Source organism: Epinephelus fuscoguttatus, linkage group LG1, assembly GCF_011397635.1.
Source record: "Epinephelus fuscoguttatus linkage group LG1, E.fuscoguttatus.final_Chr_v1".
In the NCBI taxonomy this organism is placed as follows: Eukaryota; Metazoa; Chordata; class Actinopteri; order Perciformes; family Serranidae; genus Epinephelus; species Epinephelus fuscoguttatus.
In genome coordinates, this window is record NC_064752.1 from 36,216,102 (window position 1) to 36,239,086 (window position 22,985).

Consider the following 22,985-nt stretch of genomic DNA (forward strand, 5'->3'; position numbering starts at 1 on the left):
TTGATCTGAAGTAATATATAGCCATTGCATTGTTGGCCTGAAGCAGATATTCACCACCACTCCCAAAGTCAAGCTGTTAGCACAGTCACACCTCCCTCTCGCTGTTGCTGTTTGGCATTCTGCACCAACTCCATGCTAACTCTGTGAGACATGTCGGGGGAGTTCTGGCCAGGCAATCCATTCTCTCTATTTATAGGGTGGATAGTTCAGACACTGCCATAAAGTCTGTGTTTCAATTTAAAAGTAGCATAACCAGGGAGTTTTATTTAGAATAAGCACAAACACACCTCATTTATATACTGTAACAACTACATAAACACTAGCATCACTTTTGTGTCGTTATTGCTCTAAATGGTCTGGGTTGCGTTTCAACATTGGGTAGGACATATGAAACAGAGGGTTTGGGGGTCCTCAGCCAGAACATTTTGAGCATCCAACACTAGGGTACACCCTGGACAGGACGCCAGACTATCACAGAGCTAACACATAGAGACAGACAACCATTCACACTCACATTCACACCTATGGACAATTCATAGTCACCAGTAACTTAACCTGCATGTCTTTGGATTGTGGGAGGAACCTGAAGTACCCACCTAGGGGTCCAAACCCTCTTGCTGTGAGGTGATAATGCTAACCATTGCACCACCGTGCCACCTACGCTTTTGATCGTTCCTCGTACATGAGATTGTTGCACCTTTTTAAAAGTAGACATTTTGACTTGACAAAGCAAGAAAAGCCCATGTGGAACCAATAACTTTAAATGGCTCTGTTTCAGTAAGTAACAGTGCAGCAAAGTCAAAATGACTGCTGTGGAAAAAAGGTCTACTCAAGTGATATTTTCCCTGGATACAATTTTGATGAAAACAAACAAAAATGAAGTGAGAATGAAATCATATGTAAAAGTATTTAATAATGGACACTGACCTATGTGTTTTTATCATACAGTCCGTCGCACCTCAATCAGCCACAACATTAAAAGCAACAGGTAAAGTGAATGATATTGATCATCTTGTTACAATCCAATCTAAGTAAACCCCCTCATGACACTGCAATCCCAGATGGCCACCCAAGCAGCAGGACGATGTGCTCTGCCACACCACAAAATCTGCTCAGCATTGGCACCGACAAATGTGACAAAGAGTTCAAGGTGTCGACGTGGCCTCTGAATTCCCCAGATCCCAATCTAATTGATCATCTGTGGGAGGTGCCAGAGCCACACATCTGAACCCACAGGACTCAAAGGATCCGCTGCCAACACCCTGGTGCCAGGCATCACAGGACACCCAAGGAGACCCCACAGTTGATCGGACTTGGCTCTGACCTTTGAGGCATGGACACAGGACCTCTGGTGTACTTGCACGGCAGATGGGTGAACAGATAAGGATCTGGGGAATTTACAAGCCAGATCAATGCTTGGAGCTCTCTGTCATGTTTGTTGGCCCATTTCAGAGCAGTTTTTGCCAGGGGGAGGGGGGGGGGGGGGTACTTGGTCTGCAGCCATGTTTAGGTGGATGATGCCAAGACCCAAAGTTTCCCAGCAGGATGCTGCATAGTAACAATATGATCCATCTTCTTCAACTGTCACTGGTTTTAATGTTGTGGCTGATTGGTGTATACTTCAAATACTGTGTAGCCCTCTGGCACAAACCTCTGATTTCAGGCCACATAAGCTTGACTTTACTTGTCTGTGTGAGTGTGTACGTTTGACAGAAAGAGTGAGCAACAGAGAAACATAAAAAGATTCTGGTGTATGAAAATTGAGTGATGACGTGTTCTTACAATCCTGTAAAGACCTTCTATTGAATATCAAAACTACTGGATAACACTCATCATCAAATTCTTAGTAAGCATCAATGATGAAAGCAACTTTATCTCCTTCCTCTAGTCTTTGATGTTAGCGTTAACAGCACAGCAGTTAACATGAGCTGCATTTACAAAACATTCACAATGAGCAAAGATTAAGAGTCTGCCTTCTGTATTTTAAGTTCATCAATCGACCTTTTTATTAATGTATTCCTTCATAATTATGACTGACAAAACAGCTCACCATATTAGCACTTAAACCGCCGTGAACGTCCAGCACTTGAGTCTGATTAACAGTGTCAACATGTACAATATCTATGCTATAGTTTTTCTTTTGATATTGGTAATGTACATCTGAGAGTATTGCACAAATCATGTTTAAATTATAACACTGGTTCAGTCAAACAGATAAAAACAAACAGATAAAACCTTAAAGCCACTATGTGTAGAATTAATAATGTCAGATGTTGGCACCCCCCAGTGGTAGTAACAAAAAGGACACTGTGTTAGGTACATTCGTCCTCATCCTCTATAATAATAATAATAATAATAGACAACATACACTTTGAATTTTCCTCTAGATTATCTCATTTTTCTACAAACATGTTATAATGTCTTAAATCTTGATAAATATCCAATTCTACACTTAGTGACTTTATAAATATTTCACAGGAGCACAAAGTGAGAAAAGAATCACATGGAAACATTATTACAAGAGCAGCACTGGAAATACAATGAGAGTACACTTGTCTGATGAAGACATACTATGTGTGTGTGTGTGTGCGCGTGTGTGTGTGTGTGTGTGTGTGTGTGTGTGTGAACTGTATATGTTGTTACACATTGTCACAGATGGTAAAGACAGAGATCAACAGGGTCACATTAACAGGCCTGTTTATTTGATGGGAAAGCGACAGGGTGGCCTCAGTGTTGACCTCCTCAGAGTTGTCTTGATGAGTTCCTCAGCGGCAGTCTCACCTTCAGGTTCCCTTGTAAACAGAATAATCCTTCCACCCTGTCCCACCTCACCCCTGGACTCCTACGCCCTCATAACCTCCTCACTTATTCACACATGAGCAGCTCTCTCTGCCGAATGGCAGAAGATCAATGTGTGCGCGCAAAAAATGACCTCTCATCGCTGATGGCTTTAGCCCCGATACGGAGAAGCACGGAGAGAAAACTGAGATGCTATTTCTGTCATAAAGAACAGAGTGGATTTATCCACATGCCACCACACATACAGTGATATGGACTTGGAATAATACATGTCTGGATGTCTGGTGTGTGTGTGTGTGTGTGTGTGTGTGTGTGTGTGTGTGCGCATAACAAGGGACAAATGTGTTGTTCTCAGGTACTACATATATTGTATCATGTGTTTCTGATGATTACTGGAGGGTGTTTATGTTTTGTTTTGAGCATGTAATGCAAGACACGTTTTCATGTGAACAGATAATAAAATCATTTCATCTTAGCATTATGAATTTTAATCAGACCTCACCATATGCTGATATATTTTTTGCTTCCTATGAGATGGTTGAAGGGTGATTTTCCCAATCAACAGCTGTAAGAGAACACCTGCTGGCTCAGTGAGGTGAATTTTATACAGTATCTCCCATTAACATTTATACATATATTCGTTACATACAGTACATATTGTACGTGTCAGCAGTGGCGTTTCAGTGTATGTCCTCTTATGTTGAATCTCACTAATTTGAATGGGCAACACTGGTCAGTTTTAAAGGTGCAGCGTGTAGGATTTAGTGCCATCTAGTGTAGAGGATTGCAGATTGCAACCAGCTGAAACTTCTCCATTGTGCTAAGCATGAACTCCTGGTTGGGATTACTTTAATGTTCATTGTTCGGGAGGTTTTAATCAAAAGCTGAATTATTCGCATAGGTGTCCTCCTCTCCAAAACAAATGAACCAGGTGAATAAAGTCAGTAAAAACACTGAATAAAGCAGTTTCATGTAACAAATCAGTGTTTCTCTGACATTGTTTGGCATGCTGGAGACAGGCCGCTAGCCCAGCAACTGCTAATGTGTGCTTACTTTTTCTTCTCTGATAACTAGGGCTGTAATCAACCAAAGAAAATCTTGGTTGACTGAAATTCTGCCTGCTCATTGACCAATATATTAGGGTTAAATAATCTGTTGAGGTTATCTTTATATCAACTAAATCGGCCCAGTGCGCTGAGTGCACAACCTTTTAGCACTGTGTGTCCACCAAAGTGGATTTATCCCGTTACAGGGATCCATATAAACACTTGCCAAGGGCAAGTTAACTCTGTGTTCAGGCAAGTGGAATGCCTTGAGTGAAATTTAAATGTGGTCTCCAATGTAATAATGCCAGAAAAAAAACTGCACACATTTTTTCGACCTCACCTGCTTGCGTGAGTTTGTCTCACCACTAAGTGTAGAACAGGACTGATGAGAAAAATCTGACATACTGAACACTTGAGAAGTTAACTTGGTTGACAATGTCATGTACAACATAGCATTACTAACATTAATATCTCTGAAACCTGCATATAAGAGGGAGATTTTTTTGCTGAGTAGCTAACATTAACCATCCTGCCGCTCCAACAAGGGCTCCGGTGTGATTGTATACCTTTCAGAAGCTTTTTAATCCAGCTTTTAACTGCAGTGTCTTTTTGGAGAGTTGTTAAAATAAACCTATAGTGATAAATCCCACACTGAATGTCTTCTGCGACTATCTGTTCTGTGATTAAATATGAGAGTTGAATAATGTTTAACTCTGGGTAAAAATCCTGCTCTCGTCACTGTCACCAGCTGTCCAATCACAGTGGGAGGGGCAGGACAAACACAGCAAAGACCCAATTATCACAGAGGGCAATAACAGGTGTCCTTTTTCAGCTAGGTAAAGAAACCTTTGGTGGACACACACACTTATTAAAGTAACACCAGCGATTGTCTGACCAATGAGAATTTGGAGAAAGGTTTCTTCCTTTCCAAAGCAAATGGACCCAATGATTTAAACCGATAAAAACACTGAATAAAGTTTTAAATTTAAAAAAAAGAAGGCGTTTTTATGACACTGCTCATTGTGCGGAGGGGCTGCTAACTACAGTGGCAATCACAGAATTTTAACAACACAAATGGCCATATCAGGGGCCAGTGTTTGGTTTGTCTGTTCTGGGCTACTGCACAATCATAGTGGTCCAACGTGGTGGACTCTGTGGACGAACACCTACTCACTATGTAGATATTAATGGCTCACTCTAAGGTAACAAAAACATTATGATTCTTATTTTCAAGCGATTACACACCACAGAAAACATATTTGTTATATTATATTCTATCTCTGCCAATATCATCCCCCTAAATCCTACACGCTGAACCTTCAAGTCAACCCCATAACAGAAATGAAAACGTAACAGAAAACACTCTTTCCACTAGTAGTGGAAAGAGCCTGGTGATGCATGTACACAGTAGAGGTACATTTTAGGTTTAAATTGATTATCCCCCAGATAAAAATTGGATGGAGGAGCTCCAACATTTCTTAGATTCACAGTCCAGCAGCTATAGTTATATAGTTAGTAATAGGTGGCCAACAAATACTTACAGAGGAGCATCAAGTAATTTTTTCTTATAGTATGGATGCTGTTTTCAGCTACAACTATTACTACCTAGTATTAGTCACTCTGCCAGTCAAATGTTCTCAAAAGCAGCAAAAACACAATCTTCACTTGTGCTGCATTGGACCACACATCTGTATGGGCCATGAGTCTAATAAGTTACTGCACAACTGACATTGGTGCAGGCAAACTAGACGTTCATCGCACCAAAGATTCTCGACTGTAATTCCAAGCAAGTCAGTTTGACCTATTTTTTACCCATGCAGCCAGCATACAGTACATCCTGTGTCCTGGTCCAACTCAAAGCACCAAGTTGGTTGCGCAAACTTCCTGCTTGCCCACCACTGGTTTACCAGATTTACACTTTAGCAGCTTAGTTCCTCTTCATTTTCTGTCTTTAAGGCCACAGACATGTAAATGTAACACATAATATGATGTTTAACTATCTGAGATCATTCACATAAAAAAGGCCATGAGTTTTAATTCAGGTCAGAAATACAATATAGCATACACTACTCATGTACAGCATGTGCTACAGATATACACTTACTGATTCAAGTTCAACAGGTTGGTGCTGAAACTGATGAGAAGCCCATTATCTCATACGGCATCATCTTCATTTTGTCAGCCAGTGGAGAAATAAACCATCAATCTGATTAAAATCAAAGTCTGATTGAGGACGTTTATCCTGTCTCCATGCTGATTTGTCATCCTGCTCTCTTAGAGTGTGTCTGATGGAGTGAATCAGTCAGTTCACGATGGAGTTCCCACGTCTGACATCCTGTGATGCCAAAGGCTGTTTTGACCGGTAATTCCTCGAACATAAAGCCAGAGTCCTCCATTCTGTGAACCAGCGGAGTGAAACTCAACAGTTACACAGCAATCCAATTAGTTAGCAAAGGTCACACATCATCATCGTCATCATCATTCTGCCTCAGCCTCCTCTCATGACTTTGTCCTGTCTGGCTCCCTCTTTGAGGAAGCCGACCGACTGATTCCCGACAAAGCACATACTGTTTCCAGATTTTACGGAACGTTGTGCGGAATTTCTTGATGCGGAAAGCATACACGATGGGGTTGACAGCCGAGTTGCCGTGGGTGAGGATGATGGCGATGTAAATGAGGAACTCTGGCTTATTACAGGCGGGGCAAAAGAGGGTGATGCAGTTGAGGATGTGAAGAGGGAGCCAGCTGACTGCAAAGAGGAAAAGAACAAGGGCGAGTGACTTGGCTAGCTTGAGCTCCTTGCCATAGTAGCGGCTGGGGTCTGTGTGGCTAGCTGTCACCTACAGAGAGATAAAGGAGAAGATCATCAGCACATAGATCAAATTTTAGTCAAATCAGTTCACGTTTAATTGCAAATTAATTGTCTTTTTATTGTTGCATATCAAACAAAGTAACCACAAGAAGAGGAAGGGCTCACCTTCTTGTTGAGCTGCTTGTGGATCATGTAGAATATCTCGACATAGATGGCTAGCATGAGGAGCAGAGGTGGCAGCACCCAGCCAAAGAAGTTGAAGTAGACCATGTAGTCCATGCTGATGACTGTCTCAAACTCACAGGTCACCAAGAGGTCATCAGTGACCAGGGAGCCGTTGTCACGGAGAAGCTGCAGGTTATTCCAACCCAACATGGGCGTGAGGCCCACTATGATGGACACCAGCCAACACAATAACACGGCTGTGCCAGCTCGCCGAGGTGTCACCACCCGTTTGTAGCTATGGCAAGAAGAGATTAGATCTTGTTTTTAATTCAGTCCACTACAACATAAATTAATGCAAAGATCTGCAAAAAAACATTCCCTTTATGAAGCTAATACTGTTAGCAATTCTGCAAGTATCTTGGTTTGTTGTTTCAACTCTTGCTGTTAAACAGAAGCCTATCAACTGTTGCCCCAAGTGACAATTACAGGATAAAAGTAAATGCTAAAACATAGTGCAAAAGTAGCAAAAGTGAAGAAGAGTCATAAAGTCAAGAAACTGGCCTGGTAATGTGAGTTACAGAGCAATATCTAGCTGAAGCAGTGATACTCAACTTAAGGTCAGTGGGCCACATCTGGCTCATAATAGGGTGCCAGGTGGCCTGCCAACCATTTTGTAATTCATAATAAAAGATACTTGACTCACACTAGAATTTTTTTTGATTCCTTGGATTTAAATAAGGCACCAGAGTGCATAAAAAACATCAAAATAAAAAAAAAAGGGGGTGTGGGGGGGGGGTCATTCCGAACAGAATTCTGAGCTAAGCCAAAGACATCCTCAGATTCTAGATATTCCCCTGCATACACCTAACCTGTGCAGGGCTGACGTGACTGCTGTTTGTTTATTAACTGGCCCTTGGCCTCCTGACATTTTGCAAAAGTGGCCCCCGGGTTGAGTATCCCTGGGATGAAGCTTACTAACATCAGCTAACATTTTGTAACCATATACCCACCATGTAAGCCTGTAGTAGAAAAACTCTTGAGTATGCTAAATTGAGCACTGGTGCGTTTTATTACCCATAAGTTAAATGCTTTATTTGTAAAAGGAAGAATGTGTTATTCCTTCTTTCTAAGGTCACATAGTCTTACTCTAAGGCTGCAGTTTGTGGGGTTGATGGATCAGGGCTGATTTATAGTGTAAGCTGTTTCCAATGGTTTTTCCTTGTAATGTCCAACTCTTTTTTTATGTCTGATGGCAGCAGGTGATGTAGTTTCAGTCTGATGACCTTTCTCTGGAAATCATTGCTGTGTGCTCAGAAACAAATCGAGCATCAATCAGACACAAGCAAGACCTCTCTGCTGCCCGGAAAACTGGTAGCCGTTGCCTAACATAACTGTCTGCAGTTCTTTGGTATCTCAATAGGATGTCACTCGTCATCTCTCCCACACAATGGTCTGCTATTGGACAGGTCTGAGAATTAGTCATTGTCGAGCGCACATGAGAGATTCCAGTGGTCGACTGGGCTGTTGATTTTTGTAATTCAAGTGCTGATTCAATCAGATGAAAGAGCTGGGTAAATAATCTCAGGGGCTCATTTTTCTCCTTTCTCTCTCTTGCACATTTTTTCTCTCTTCTTATCATGCGTGATCCCTGGCTCACCTCGCTAGCATTAACACAGAAACACACTGAGAAATGTGCCAGAGCCAGACTGTCATATTTTTTCCCTTGATTCATTCTCTATCACATAAAGCACACACACACACTCAGGAGTTCAGACAGGGTGAGGCAGACACAACACAGGATGTATGAATGTATACTGAAAGGATATTTAAAGAGCGTCTGGAGGTATTCCCATATGTGACGACAGTTTTAATCTTAACTCGTGTGCTTGTAACTCCCTGCCCAGCTGCTCGTAAAGCTCGGCTGTCTGTCTGCATGCATATCAGGTGTTCATCTGCCAAAAATTACTTTCTGGACTCGACGGTCCTCTAACTATGTCTACTTTCCTCTGGGATTTCCATCCTCATCTCCTTCCTGCTAAATCCCATCCTCCAGCTAGACGCGCCAGCAATAGTTTGGACCTTTTCAAATCTCAGACACACCACTCTTATCGTGACACTGTGCTTCCAAACCACCTCCGCTATAAAAAGCAATCAGTGCCTGGTAAACTGTGTCCCTCCCGAGTCCCAGGGGTGGTGTAGGGAGGGGGACTCCATTTCTGGCTCACATTATCACTTAGCACAAGACAGTAAAATACAATTCACTGGTGTTTAAAATGTGAACATGCCCAGGTTGAAGTGTCTGGCTAAATAAAGGATCGGCAGTAAAAGAGAAGCAAAATTTCTTAGATTTGTGACTTGGGAGAGCATCAGAGCATTTTTTCTGCCAGCCCTTTGGAGAAATATTGTATTACCTGACACAGAATCTGATTTATAGTCACTCTAACACAATATTTTTACATGACACACAAAGTTGTCAAATGTATCTAGTGTTACAATTGAAAACGGTGAGATATTTACCATCTATTACCTTACTCTGTCACTACATCTGCTACTGTATCATACTACACAATATATTTTGTTTTATTGTTCCTGTGTTACTGCCCTCTGAGTGACAGAGTGCAGTTTGTGTGTGCTTATGTTTCTATGTGTGTATTGTTTGCCAGCTTGAGAAATTGCGCAATCCATCAACCAGCCACCATGAGCCTATTGACCAGTCATGCATTCTCTGCCAGCCTCATTGTTTAATTAGTCAACTTCATGTGGAAACTTGAGTTTTCAGTGAAATTATGGGTGAGGCAAGAGGATTGCTAACTAATGATAACATTTACATTTTACAATTCTTTGTTACTATGCAATCCCCAGAAATGTCAGTTTACAGTCAGGTTAATTATCAACAAACCAACTCAGAAGCGGTAAAGAGGTACGACATTTATGAGCCCCATGTGCTTCAGGATCTGAAACAGCTGGCCTCCACACAGATGTGAAATTCCACAGATTTAAAAAAAAAAAAAGCCAAATTGGCGTGAACCTGTCTTTGGACCCTGAGCATCCGGTAAAAGCTAAAAATGTAAATAACAAGATTATTCATCTATGTATCTGTATTGAATCAACCAGTCTACTGATCAGTCTACCTACCTATCTATCTATCTATCTATCTATCTAATAGCAAACCAGTATTAGAAAAAAATATAATAAATAAATATTTTTCAAAAATCACAGAGAAAATCATTACATATTTATTACGTTGTTATTGCTTTGGTTTACAGCTCATATTTTGGGTGGGCTGATATTATGTATTGGAAGTGCACACTTGAGGAATAAATTAATTAATACTGAATTAATAAGTCCAAAAATATTATCTGAACAACTAAAAGCAGGTAATAAAATGGCATAGCCTTATAGGTCCTTGACTTTTATCACTGACAGACTGTAATTTCCGGTGGATATATTACAGAGATGTCAAAGCAGATTAATATAGCCATACATTAAGCTTACTGTAAATTAATTAAACTGATTAGACACACCTTTAGAGTAGCTTACATGTTACAGTCATGTCTGTTTGGAGCTTAGATTAACAGCCTGTATGGCCGCTCTGGTTTGTGCCCTTGGTTCGAGCAGCGCACCAGACACAAAGGCTTCTGTAAATGAGACAAGATATTGGAAACTAGAAGAATTCACCTTTAGGCCTACCTCATGGGTATTTTGACTCTCAGATAGCGGTCGATAGCGATGGCCAGGAGCGCCAGGATTGAACTTTGAGTGAGGACAAGCACCGTGCAGGCGACCAACAAGCAACTGTAGAAGTGCGTCTGGAGTCCGATGCTGATGGTGATGGCGAGGGGGATGACAAGAGCGCCGACCGCAATGTCAGCCAAGGCCAGGGAGACGATGAAACAAAACGTGGTGTCCCTCAAAGACCGGTTAATACGCACAGCCCAGACCACCATCACGTTGCCGATGACCGACGACACGGCGATCACCACCTCCATCCCGATATAGACGGCTTTAGAGGAAGGCAGACCCGAAGACATGTTCACGGATGCTGGAGGAGTGTGCGCTCAGCGGAGAAAACAGCCTCAACACGTCGAGGGAGTTCCCTGTTTGAGTTTGTGGGCACCGACTGAGACACCCTGACTTCGCTTTCGCATGTTTTATGTCCCCACTGAGGTAGAGGTAGTGTCTGTTGCTCTGTATTATTTTAGGATCCGGTCCAGGATATCGAGCTGCGCGCAAGACGCAGAACTTGGTCTCCATACGGCCCGACGCGGTGATTCAGTGAATGAAGTGGCCCCTGCAGTCCCGCTTGGCGGAGGGACAGCACGGACCCGGGACACGGAATGAGTCACAGGTTCCCAAAGCGCGGATTAACAGTGTTGCTTTCCTCAGTGTAAGGCATGTGTCAAAGGTCGGAAAAATAAACAGAATTAGCCCCCAGGAGTGTCATTCCCTGCTGAAACCGAGTCATTTCAGATAAATGCGCCATCAGCCACTCCATCTGGGTTCAGTCGGCTCAGTCTTTCTCCTCTGATAATAGTTTCTTGTGAAATAATCCCAGTTTAGAAATATCACCCAGAGAGTTCAGATGATTATTTAAAGCATCTTATCGTCGTTCTGCAAAGTCACATGTGTGACTGAAAGCTCGCCCTCTATGGGAGTGGACACCCTGAGGAGGAGAATATCAAACATGAAACCATATGACAGGTGGATCTTAGAGCTATTGTCAAAGATGCACAAACTTACAGCAGTGCAAATCACACATTCTCCACATGCCTTCATCATTTAGACTCCTTTATGTGATGGAAAATACATATTCAGATCACAAGGCTGCATCAAAAGAGGATTTTCCCATCATTACTATACACCCCGATACTTTTCCTCAGTGTGATCCAGGCTGAAGTGAAGAGTGGGTGAGAGGTATAAGCCTGAAGCTCTCACATTCTGGAGAGAGGAAAGTGGATGAAGACAAATGGTCATATGCTTTATGTTAGAGGGAGACAATAAAACGATAGTGGACAACATGAGCTTGGTATCAGTGGAGACCAGCAGGACTCAGCTGGAGGACACACGCACACAAATGACCTATATAGATGCAAATGACACTCATGAATAAGTTGCAATAAAGGGTGTGACTGCATACACTTGAGCATGTACGCTGGCACGGCACACGTAGCACCTTCATCTGCCCATCTGCCTTGTATTTGGTAACAAACAGGACTGCAGTATTTAGACAAACTTATTCTCCAATCTGGGGGGGGGGGGGGGGGCAAAATACAGGTTAACACTGTGATGACTTGATCATGGATAAAAAATGATCAGTGTTGCATCTTTCTCTCACCTTGGCTACAGTGAAGGTCTGAGAATGATTTATGTCTGTTATCAGTCATTCGGGTGCAACTCCTCTCTGACTTTCATCAGGCCTACAAGATCATTTGAAACACTTTGGATGAACCTGTCAGATCTCCAAACCAGGGCCACTCTGAGCCAAATGTGCTTTTCTTTTTTTGCAGCCTCTTGCTGATAAGTAAATACTACAATTCACTTCTGAGCTGGAAAGAATTTCACAGAGAAAATGTGAGAAGGTGCCTGTAATCTTTTGGCTTCATGACGTAAGAATGTGCAATTTTGTTAAAGCTGTACTCACTTTTCACAGTGCAAAGGGCAAGAAGTTAGCTGAACTGGTGATAGGAAGAAGCTGCATAAGGGCTCAGACAATTGTCTACTCCTTTTTACTGTAAGAGTCTCTTTATTTGTCATGTAAGGAACAGTTCACCTCCAAATTAAAAATGTGTTTTCTCGTCTTACTTGTAGAGCTATTTATCAATCTAGATTGTTTTGTTGTGAGTTGCTGAGATAGAGTTGTCTCCCCTTTCCCAAACATAATGAAAACAGATGGTACTTGGTTTGTGGTGCTCAAAGAACCAAAAAAAAACTGTCTCTTTAAAAAATTCTCTGGGTGTGTGCGTGTATGTGTATTAATCAGTTCAATCAGGAGAGACAGGAGAGTGAAGTTAAGATACTATTTAATACAGAATCTAAGTGTGAGGGAGATATGTTGTGATCAAGGGACATCTGAGCAGCAGCAGGATAAATCCCCCGATAGAGTCCAGACACTGGTGGTGGTGGTGGCTGCTGACTCTGAGGCTGAGGATGATGAGGCTGATGAATCCGTAAAGACTAGGTGGTGATGGGGAGGTGGAGGACAGCAGCAAGAAATAACTACGGCAGAGAGAGAACCATATTTGAAATGATTAGCAGTAAAATGATATGCTGACAGAAAAGGTTTGTCGCTGTGCTGTTGGTTGATTGTTAATCAACTGAAAAACAGCTGATGACTCAATTGACAGCTCCGGGCAATGACACCTCGAGATAGTGAGTGAGCATGCGTGCAAGGAGTGAATGGCAAGGTGAGAAAGAAAACTTACAGCCTGAGCATGAAAAGTATTGTCCTTCTGACTGAACTTCCACTCGAATGTCATTTGTCTGTGTGTAAGATTGACTCCTGTCTAATTTTTAATCATGTAACCACAACAATATATATATATATTTTCAACTTTGTACTTTAATGAAATAACATGTCTAGAATATGGGGAGGAATGCATCCCCTTTCTTGTGAACAGTTGATTTCTGGTGAAGCTAAATACTGTATAACAACAGTTAAACTGACTCAGAATTAAATTAAGCAGACATTATGTCACAGCTCTGGTAACTTACATCATCATCATCATCACACTTGCTGGCAGTTATTTTCATGCCTCTTAAAAAAATAAACTCAATATTTTATAGATTAATAGCAAGTAGTGTCTGACATGGGTGCTGTCTCACTGCATTGCCACATTTTACTACTGGATTCATAATGATTTAATGGAAATTTTATAACTTTGGAATGGGTTTTATGTTGGTGTCATGTCCAAAGTTAAGGAACCTTAGATTAGCTCATATCATGCACTTGAAGCATGATACCATGTGTGCTTCCCAAATAGACAAATGCACAAGGACAGGTATTAATCCTGTTTGGGATCATATTTATGTTGTATTTGCCATTTATTGGATAAATGTTAGTTTATTTTTATCCATTTTAATCAGAATTATTTTGAAAAATCTAAAGAAAGCGACCTTTAAAAATAAAATCGAATCATAGCTAAAGATTAAATTGAAGCGTTTCCTTTTAAACAAGGTGCTCAGTGTCTTCCAGGCAGCCTTTGGGTGGTCTGTATCAGCAGTCGCCATCACTATGACTCTTTGACAATACTGCAGTTTTATATGTGGATCCAATGATGGTTTATTATCTAAGTGTAGTAGTATAAACATTGTGTTCCTGCCATCCTCCTCATACCATATACATCCCACTTCTGAAGAAAATCAGTGCAGCACAAAGTGTGTGTGTGTTTGAGAGAGAGGGAGAGAGTGCACAAATAGAAGACAGTGTGGGTTTTTTTCTCAGTCATCTCAACAGACTTGAAAGGTCTTATCTTTGCTGGAAAACCCCAATATTTTTTATACCTAATGGCTACATTTTTTTATGTGATTCATAGAGTCCGCTGAGCTCCTACATCATACACACAAGAAACTCTCACAGAGGAGGCTCTTCCAAGGAATAATTCCTCACTCAGTGACACAAAAACTCTTTTTATCAGAGGAGTCACTGGATAAATACCAAATATTTATTTCTTACAGCAACAAAAGAATCAGTCTCTTCTGCTCACATACTGTGTGTATGTGCACAGAATGATGTAACAATGGGGTCAAACCTTTACCTCAGCAACAGGGTCTACACTGTAGTAATCCCAGGAGTGTCACACAGTGTCTGGAAGCTGCTGTAATTAAGACAGATCAAAACAGAGACTATTTTTCACGATGGCCCACTTAAGCTGCAGACTGTCAGCTCCTGTCTGTGTCGGCCGGCGCAGACGGACAGCAGGTGCAAGTAGGCAGCACAAGAGCACAGGCTGGATGAGGCTGTGAAATAAAATCACAGAGGAGCTGAATCGGTTCCAGGAGTGATTGAAAGGGACAAAGGCTTTAGGAAGTCTTTTATTCAGGCAGAGGAAAGTTGCAGTGATACTGTAGCTTCTGTATTACTGTTCTTGTGCCTCCGTGCCAGCAACAGCTGTATCCGAAGGTATTATGTTTTTGGGTTGTCAATCTGTCTGTCCATCCATTTGTCCCATTCTCGTTAGGGCGATGTCTTAAAAATGCCTTTTAATTTGGCACAATTGTCTAATGGTCATCATGAATGAATTAATTAGATTTTAGTGGCCAACGGTCAAAGGTCACTCTGACTTTACATCCATCTCATTCAGCTAAACGTGATGTGTCTAGGCCCTGGGGAATTTCCTCAAATTTGGCACAAATGTCCTATTGGACTCAATGACAAACTGAATTGATTTTGGTGGGAAAAGGTCAAAGGTCACTGTGACTTCACAAAACATGTTTTCGGCCATAACTCAAGAATATATATGTAATTATGACAAAATGTCACAAAAATCTCTGATAGGATAAAATGATGAAGTGATGATATTTTATATCCATAAGGTCAAAGGTATCACTTTTACATCATAATTTTATGCAAAAGCTGTTTTCTGCTTTTTATTCAATGTCAGGAGCAGAAGGAGAGACATTTGGTCAGATACTGAGTTGGTGACACTAATCTTGGGTGTCCATCTTGAAACTGTGCTGATTGTTAAGATCTTCTGTGCTGCTGGGGGGAAGACATAGGTGTTAACTGTAACTTGCAACTTGACAGGTTCACGGAGGCAAACAATTGCTAGGCGGTAATGCTAGTTTCTCTATGTACTTTTTGTTGTGTACTTTATTGAATTGTTTATTGTCAATTGTTAGAATACCGTTGGCTGTTTGGATGCTTAACCCCACCTGTCAGGGGCGGACTGGCCATCTGGAGGTTCTGGAGAATCACAGAACGGCCGGTACTCCAGGACAGCCGGCGGCCGCCACGCAGTCATCACGTTTTTTTTTTTGTTTGTTTTTTTCTTTTTTCTCCCTGATAATCTACTGTTCCACGTCCAGTCCGCTAGGTGGCAGCCTTTAAATTGGATGCCAGCCGGCCCATAGATATCTATGAGCCGGCCGGCCGCCAATCAAATTGAAGAAGAAGGAAGCGCATACCGTATGCGCACTGGTTGTTGTGGGCTGGGCCGAGTCAAAGTCCAGGGCTGTTTTTCAGTCCCAGTCCGCCCCTGCCACCTGTCATCACAGAGCTTGCCTATTGGTGTGCATCATGTATAAATACAGGTGTATAAATACAGGTGTGGTTTCTAATTTCCAAACATTGTGACCTAATAAAGATCCAAGTAGGATCAAAACATTGTCTTTATGAAACTGTAGTGGCATGGAGTACGCGTGCAGGTGTTGCGTCTTCTTTGATTACACTGTTGTCTGATAGCCTTGCACCTGTGTGAAGCGCGTATAATTACTCTCCTTCAACTAGTGATACTACAGTGCCCCAAATCTCCATGAATATTTTCTCAGCCTGTCATTTTATACAATTTAAGCCTATGCATCTGACAAAGGTCATGCGGAGGTAAAAACAAAACAGTTATGCAGTGCATTAAGAAGTTTAGAATTTATTGTGCAATCACCTCGTTGAGCAGAGGAAAATTTCACTGTACTGAAGGCATGTTGGCACTCTAAAGATGAATCCACAACAAGCAAACTGTCTTTTAGAGTTTTATTGCAATATTCAGTCACACAATTGCAAATGCGGATCTCCCAGCTTGCAAGGCTAGAAAGAGATCCCAAGATAATATTCAACTATTATTGTACATGAAGCTACATGCATCATAAGATATCCCTTATTCTCACCCAGCACATAATGTTGGGTCAGTCCATTCACAACCTGATGTCTAGGGAGTCCCTGTCTCTGGATTTCACAACTTCACTTCTAATAACATTGTCTGGGAAACAGCAAACACTGGCAAACACTTTTGACACAACTTAGGAGGTTTACTATAAGACATCATAACATATTTATAATTCAGAAAGGGTATAAGCTGTCACAACAGAAGGCTAATGGGATCTTAATGCAAGTACGGAGGCCCGATAGGTCCATAAACATTGAAATGGGTGAAGGAAACTCATGACTTTTGTGGCATAGCATCATAACATTGCATTCATTTACATTCATAATACAGAATTTTTACTCATTACCTGCAGTAATGTTGGAATCAAACAGTTGTTTCACAGAGAGTGTACTAAGGGCTGCATAAAGGACACAGAAACCATGGAGTAAATAAAACAAGAGTCCACTGTTAGTGCTGTCAGTAGTGATGCTGATATACGCTCTCAAGCTATTGCTGTTGCAATCAACAAGGTGAACCAAAATGCGGAACACAGACTCAGGAAGAAAGTGGCAAAATGGGGTTTTATTGCCAGGATAATGAATGTGGCAATAGGAAAATTCCAGGGGGTTTTGAGGCTGAGGAGAGTGGGTTGATGGCAGGGAGGCAAACTAGATTGGAGGGGTTTGGCTGCCTGGGAGTGTGGCAGAAGAACAAATAGGTGGGCAGGCAGGTGGTGATCCTATGACACAGAAAAACACAAGGTAAGTATCCATGGAAAAAAGTACACAAGCAAAAGTCTTGGTTGAATTGTGACTTGTGACTATACCACAGTGGTAGACTTAACAATCAGGCAAGGACTGGAGAGGAGAGCGGGTGCTATATACTGCAGGGAAACTAGTGACACAGCCAGCGCCGTGACAATTACTCTGCACTGTGCATTATGTTCATACAGGTGATGCACCTGACGGAAAGTAAGAACAACTGAACTCATCTGAATTGAATCACCCAGTAAAGTCACTCTCTGATCAAGTCTGAAGAGTGGTTTCATCCAGCAAAAATGAAATAAGTAAGACTGAATGTTGTGGTGCAAACAGCTGATCATCATCACCTCTATTCTAGAAGTGGATCGGATCACAATTGAGACGAATAAGCTAGCCTGTACACCCCACTGTTTTACTCACCACCTCTAGGAGACTATTTGCCAGTAGGAGAACAGGCTGAAGGTTGAGGCAGAGGTGGAACTTCAGTTGCAGCTGCAGCAACTCAAATTCAGTTGGCACAAACCCCAGTGCCGGGTTTGTCCAGTGGGGTGGGTCTAATGTGTGTAACAGCAGCAACAGAAAGTTTGGGAGGGAGATTGCACTGGACTGGCTTACTTTGACTTGCTATTTGAACAGCTAAAGATCCATCCTTAGATCATCCACCATGTTCGGCCTTCTCACTTCAACTTTGTTTTTCTTGAAACAGATATGACGTCATATTACTCATAGACTACCACAATAAAAGAGGCAACTTCTACCTCTGCATTTGAATGATATTGGTGCAGGTATTAATTAAAAACTGTAACAAAAAAAATCAGGATACTCAAGTACATTAATTTTTTTCCCACCCCTACTTTTTCTGTGCGCTACAGATCAAAACAGTACACAATCCAAAAGCCACTTTTCCTTTGTTGTCTTTCCAAGAAATAAACCTTATGGGCCTGCTGGATGTTTTCCAGCTTGCATTGAGGTCCATTGTGTTGAATCTGTGTGGCGGCTGTTGGAGCGTGATAATTTAGGGAGAGAACGTGCAGCTCCTCATCAACCCTCTCCAGCCCTGCATAAATGGAGAGGATTGTTCAGCACTTTGCTGCTGTAATGAGAGCTTCATTTGCTGCAGGATTCAACAGAATATGAGGAGTTGAAACCAGTAATCTGTGCAATGACTAAAATTGGCATTCCTGTACTGTAAACAGAAACAACAACAGAAAATTAGTTCTGTAGGACATGTAAAGTTATTCTAGTTGATTAGAAAGATGGAGGTGAAACTGAATTTTGCTCAAAATCAAAATGCTATGGTAGCCATATGATTACATTATGGATCCCACAGTGTGATGTTTCTCTCATTATCTCTTATATCTTCCTGCTGAATCCACGGTATCAAACAAACATCATTATCAGTGGAGAAAAGTATGATAGTGAGGATACAGGTTTTGTCTTCAAACACTCAAATTATTCAGCACAATATGCTTTTATTTCCTTTGTTATGGCATCACTTCCAGATGATCTCATCAGCTTCAACAGCTGACAATAAGATGAGTGCTGGAGTGCAAAATCACTATTTATTTAGTCACAACAAACCTCCTTAGACAGACATGGGTGTGAGTAGATAAAGACCGAGTTGTTATTAAGTCTTATTAAACTACTATGCAAATAACTAATTGCTTCTGTGGAATTTTGAGGAAACTGGTGGCGTGTTTTACAAAGCGAAAGTACCACTCCAGACAACTACTTCCTGTATTCACAGAGACATTTCACAACTTCCTGTTCTCATGTAAAACTGACAGAATTCTTTAAATTATCCAAAGTCATCACCGTTCCTGCGAAACACTGAATCACCATCTCTCTCACATCAGTCTTCATTTAGTCTAACAGACTGTTCTGTCTCATTGAGAGGCTGTGCACAACGCTAATTGGTTCGGATACACTGATTCCCTCAGTCTCTGAAAGCCCCTGGGAATTCTTTGTACATTTAAGTCTAATATTCAACACAACCAGCCCATACAATAGGAATTTACAATGTGTTTTGTATACTCCAGTATCTATAATCCATATGTGGTATCCCACAAAGGTCTGTGCCATCACGTCTGCAGTATATGCCCCATTTCTGCCTGCATGTGAAATGTATATTAACCCACACAATATTCATTATTTTATGTTCTTAATGAATAAATTAATTAATGTGAAATGTAGTATTCTCACGCATTAATTACCTTGCAAGAGTTTATCAAATGAAGAGATATTATTGTTTTTGAATGGGGTAGTAAATCCAAAGTGGGGTTCCTGCAGCTGATGGTCTCAGAGTGTTTGCAGACAGCAGAATGTTTGTGTGCGCAGTTACGAAATGTGTTTTTCGGATATGGTGCAATGTATTGGTTGAGTTCAAATGCTGTACTATGGGACTTTCACTTCTTTATTGACATTTCATTGATTCAGTTTTATTTATAGTAAGGTAAAAAACGAAAAACAAAACAAAAGCAGAAATGATTTAAAGTTTATCCCTGACCTTGGAAACTGTGGAAGGCAGAGTGCCAACAAGGAAATCCATAAAGTCCCTCTCCACTCAAAAATGTGTTTTTCTTGTGCTTATGTCTCCTAAAATGTCTGACCTTGACTATGCTGACTGGTGTCCGTGCAAAGTTTGTCACTAGAGGTGTTTTAAGATCCTTCTACTGAAGGGGGCATATTCTGTGCACTCCCCTAAAATCAGAGATTTAAATGTAGGCCAGGCAAGCTAGATTACATCACTTATACGAAAGCCAATCACTGTCTAATGTCAAAAACACTATTCAACAGACTTGTCAATACATATAGTTAAAGCTGTGATAGCAAACATGGTAGAGTGTCCAGTTTTCTGATGCAAAACAGACCCTGGAGCTTCCTTCTACTATCTACCAAAAACGCCAGATATTATTAGCAGCATTGTTTTTTTATTATTAGCAGATATTATTGTACCTTTCACAACCACTGCCAGTTAGCCTACAAGCTAACAAGCAATGTGCTCTGCTCTTTCACTGGTCAACCTAGCACTAGCTGTGCTATTGGTGTGTATAATGTATAAATATAGGTGAGGTTTCCACTTTTCATTGTTACTTGAAAAGATCCAAGTAGCATCAAAATGTTGTCACTAATAAACTGTAAAGATAACTTATGCAGACATTGATTTTACTTTGTTTACCCTGTTGTCTGGTAGCCTTGCAGCCACATAGTGTAATTACTGTCCTACAACTCTGTCAGCCACTGCAGTTAGCATACAAGTTGTAGTTTTTCTTTACTTTTATGTGGGAAAACCATGTTAAACCAAATATTACTCATAGCAACACAGGCTAATTTAAAACATTTCTGCAGGAGGACTTTAAAGCACCCAGGAAAATGGTGAGGATTTACAATTCTTTTACAACATCTACACTTCCCTGACAACTGGGCCAACTCCATCTGATGAGAAAGTTAGTGTGACGTGGTCGAAAGCTCCCAAACAGCTACTAAAGAGACTCTCTGGATTCACTGTGAGCCACTCATGAGACAGAATATCCCACAGCTCTTTGAAGCAAAGTCACACATTGTGTATGTATTCTTCTGGTGATGAAAGAATGTCTGGTTTATTTTATGGGTAAATGATGGATGGAAAAGCGCCCAAAACAACAAATAAAACACTCCAGACTCTCAGGATTGCAAGGCAATCCTTCACTAGTTGCTCCCCTGCCATCTCCCAAATATGTCGTATCAGTGCGTAACAAGCCAGACTCCTCTCCCCCATTCTTCAGTTCTGACCCTCCAATGTCTACATAAACTAACAGACTTATCATAACAGATGCTTGTGTATTAGGGAGTGTGTCAAGGTGTTGTTCTTCAAAAAGTCTGTTTACCAAACCCTCCTCATTTACATGTCTCTCAGCTGTCATTTTACTGCACAACTTCTCCATGGAAAGAGAGCGTTACAGTTCTTTCAGCTAATGACTGAATGCTTTAGGTTATGTGCTTGACATGACGAAAACAAAAATGTGTTTTTTAATCAAATCTTATCAACATGGTAAACAGTCACTGCTTAAAGATTGTATTTTCGAATTTTGTCACAATCAAATCTCAGAATTTTTCCCAGAGGGAGACATTTCACATTTCTCAAGTGGCTGTGGTCACATACTGTATAGACGCATATTTCCACCCACTTGTTATCTGGAATTCTGTAGCAAATATCTGTGCTTTGGCCAAGTAGCCTGAGAAACACAGCCTCTGATTGGTGAAAAACAACTAGTTTGTACTGTATCAATCCATTGCGCCATATCCAGTAACAAACACAGGATGTACTCAATGACAAAACAGATGTACTGACGCTCTGTGACTCAGTACATATGTACCAAACATGTGATGTAGTGTACTAACCTCTTCTCAAGAACGTAAGCAGATCCCTTTTATTTTTGTTACAACTGTTTTTAGTTATTCTGTTCTGTGGGAAGCTGACACAAAAAATAATCATTAAAGATGCATCACTGCTGCGCTTCATCTCGTGGGAAACAACCAGCCCTAGACTACAGTCAGTGTTAAAGTGCACAGGCCAGTTTGTACAGGTGGGTTTTTGAGATGGGATTTGAAGGATGTTTTGCTGTTGGACTGTCAAATGTGTGGAGGTAGGGAGTTCCAGAGCCTGGGAGCAGTGCAGCTGAAAGCCCTGGCACCCATGGTGCTGAGGCATGAGGTGGGGATGGTCAGGAGACCAGCAGAGGAAGAGTGCAGGGAACAGGGAGCAGGGAGCAGGGAGCATGGAGCAGGAGAGGGTGTACTCTGGAGGAGGTCAGAGTGATAGGTGGGGGCTAGGTTGTCGAGGGTCACTATATTTAAATGGACCACAGTAAATACAGTATTTGTGTTCTACCCCCTAACCCCATGAACGGTCAATGTCAAGGTCATGCTATGGTTAAAGTTTAATGCATATTGTTAAGTTTTCACCAGGAAAGGCTGAATCTCACCTGCATACATGTATAAGATGTGTGAATGTAGAAAGGATATGGAAGGACTAAAAAGATATGATGCACATGGCAACCGTATGGTTAGGAACATACATTTATTGCAAATGGGGAGAAAAAAAGGGGGATCATTTTCTAGTAACAGGCAAAACCTAAACATTTTAATACAAACCAAAACAGATTGGTATTTAGTTTGGAGCATTAGTTCAGTCTTATTTTAATCAAATGTTTTCTTTAATTGATTATCATTACAGTAACTTTATACCAGGGTTTAAAGTATACTTATGCTTTTCATTAAGATGTATTATGAGAAACTTTTAGATACAGTCATTTTGTAATGACAGTAGATTCCAAACTGGTTGCAACATCCACAGTGTAGCCATATAAGGCAACCCGGTATGTGGCTGTTGTGGTATGAAAACAATTATACCACTGCCTCCAAAATATGATTTATATCATTTTAATCAAGGACTGCAGTGCTGGAAAACTGTCTAATTTAATTTAGTTTAACTTATCATATCTAATACATCCATAAAATGGGATATTCTTTTTCCCCACATAATTCAATTCAATTCAATTTTATTTATAAAGTCCAATATCACAAATCACAATTTGCCTCACAGGGCTTTACAGCATACAACATC

The 22,985-nt window shown here is 41.1% G+C and overlaps 1 protein-coding gene across 1 annotated transcript; it reads right to left on the reverse strand.

Annotated features, from left to right (window-relative positions):
- Window positions 1-1,448: 1,448 nt before the first annotated feature.
- LOC125893490 (adenosine receptor A1-like) lies at window positions 1,449-12,085 on the reverse strand. Its single transcript, XM_049584201.1, has 3 exons — window positions 10,513-12,085; window positions 6,823-7,117; window positions 1,449-6,685 (listed from the first exon to the last, which is right to left on the reverse strand). Exons 1-3 carry the CDS (start codon window positions 10,851-10,853, stop codon window positions 6,302-6,304), a joined length of 1,020 nt encoding a protein of 339 aa, XP_049440158.1. The 5' UTR covers window positions 10,854-12,085; the 3' UTR covers window positions 1,449-6,301.
- Between the last annotated feature and the right edge of the window lie 10,900 nt (window positions 12,086-22,985).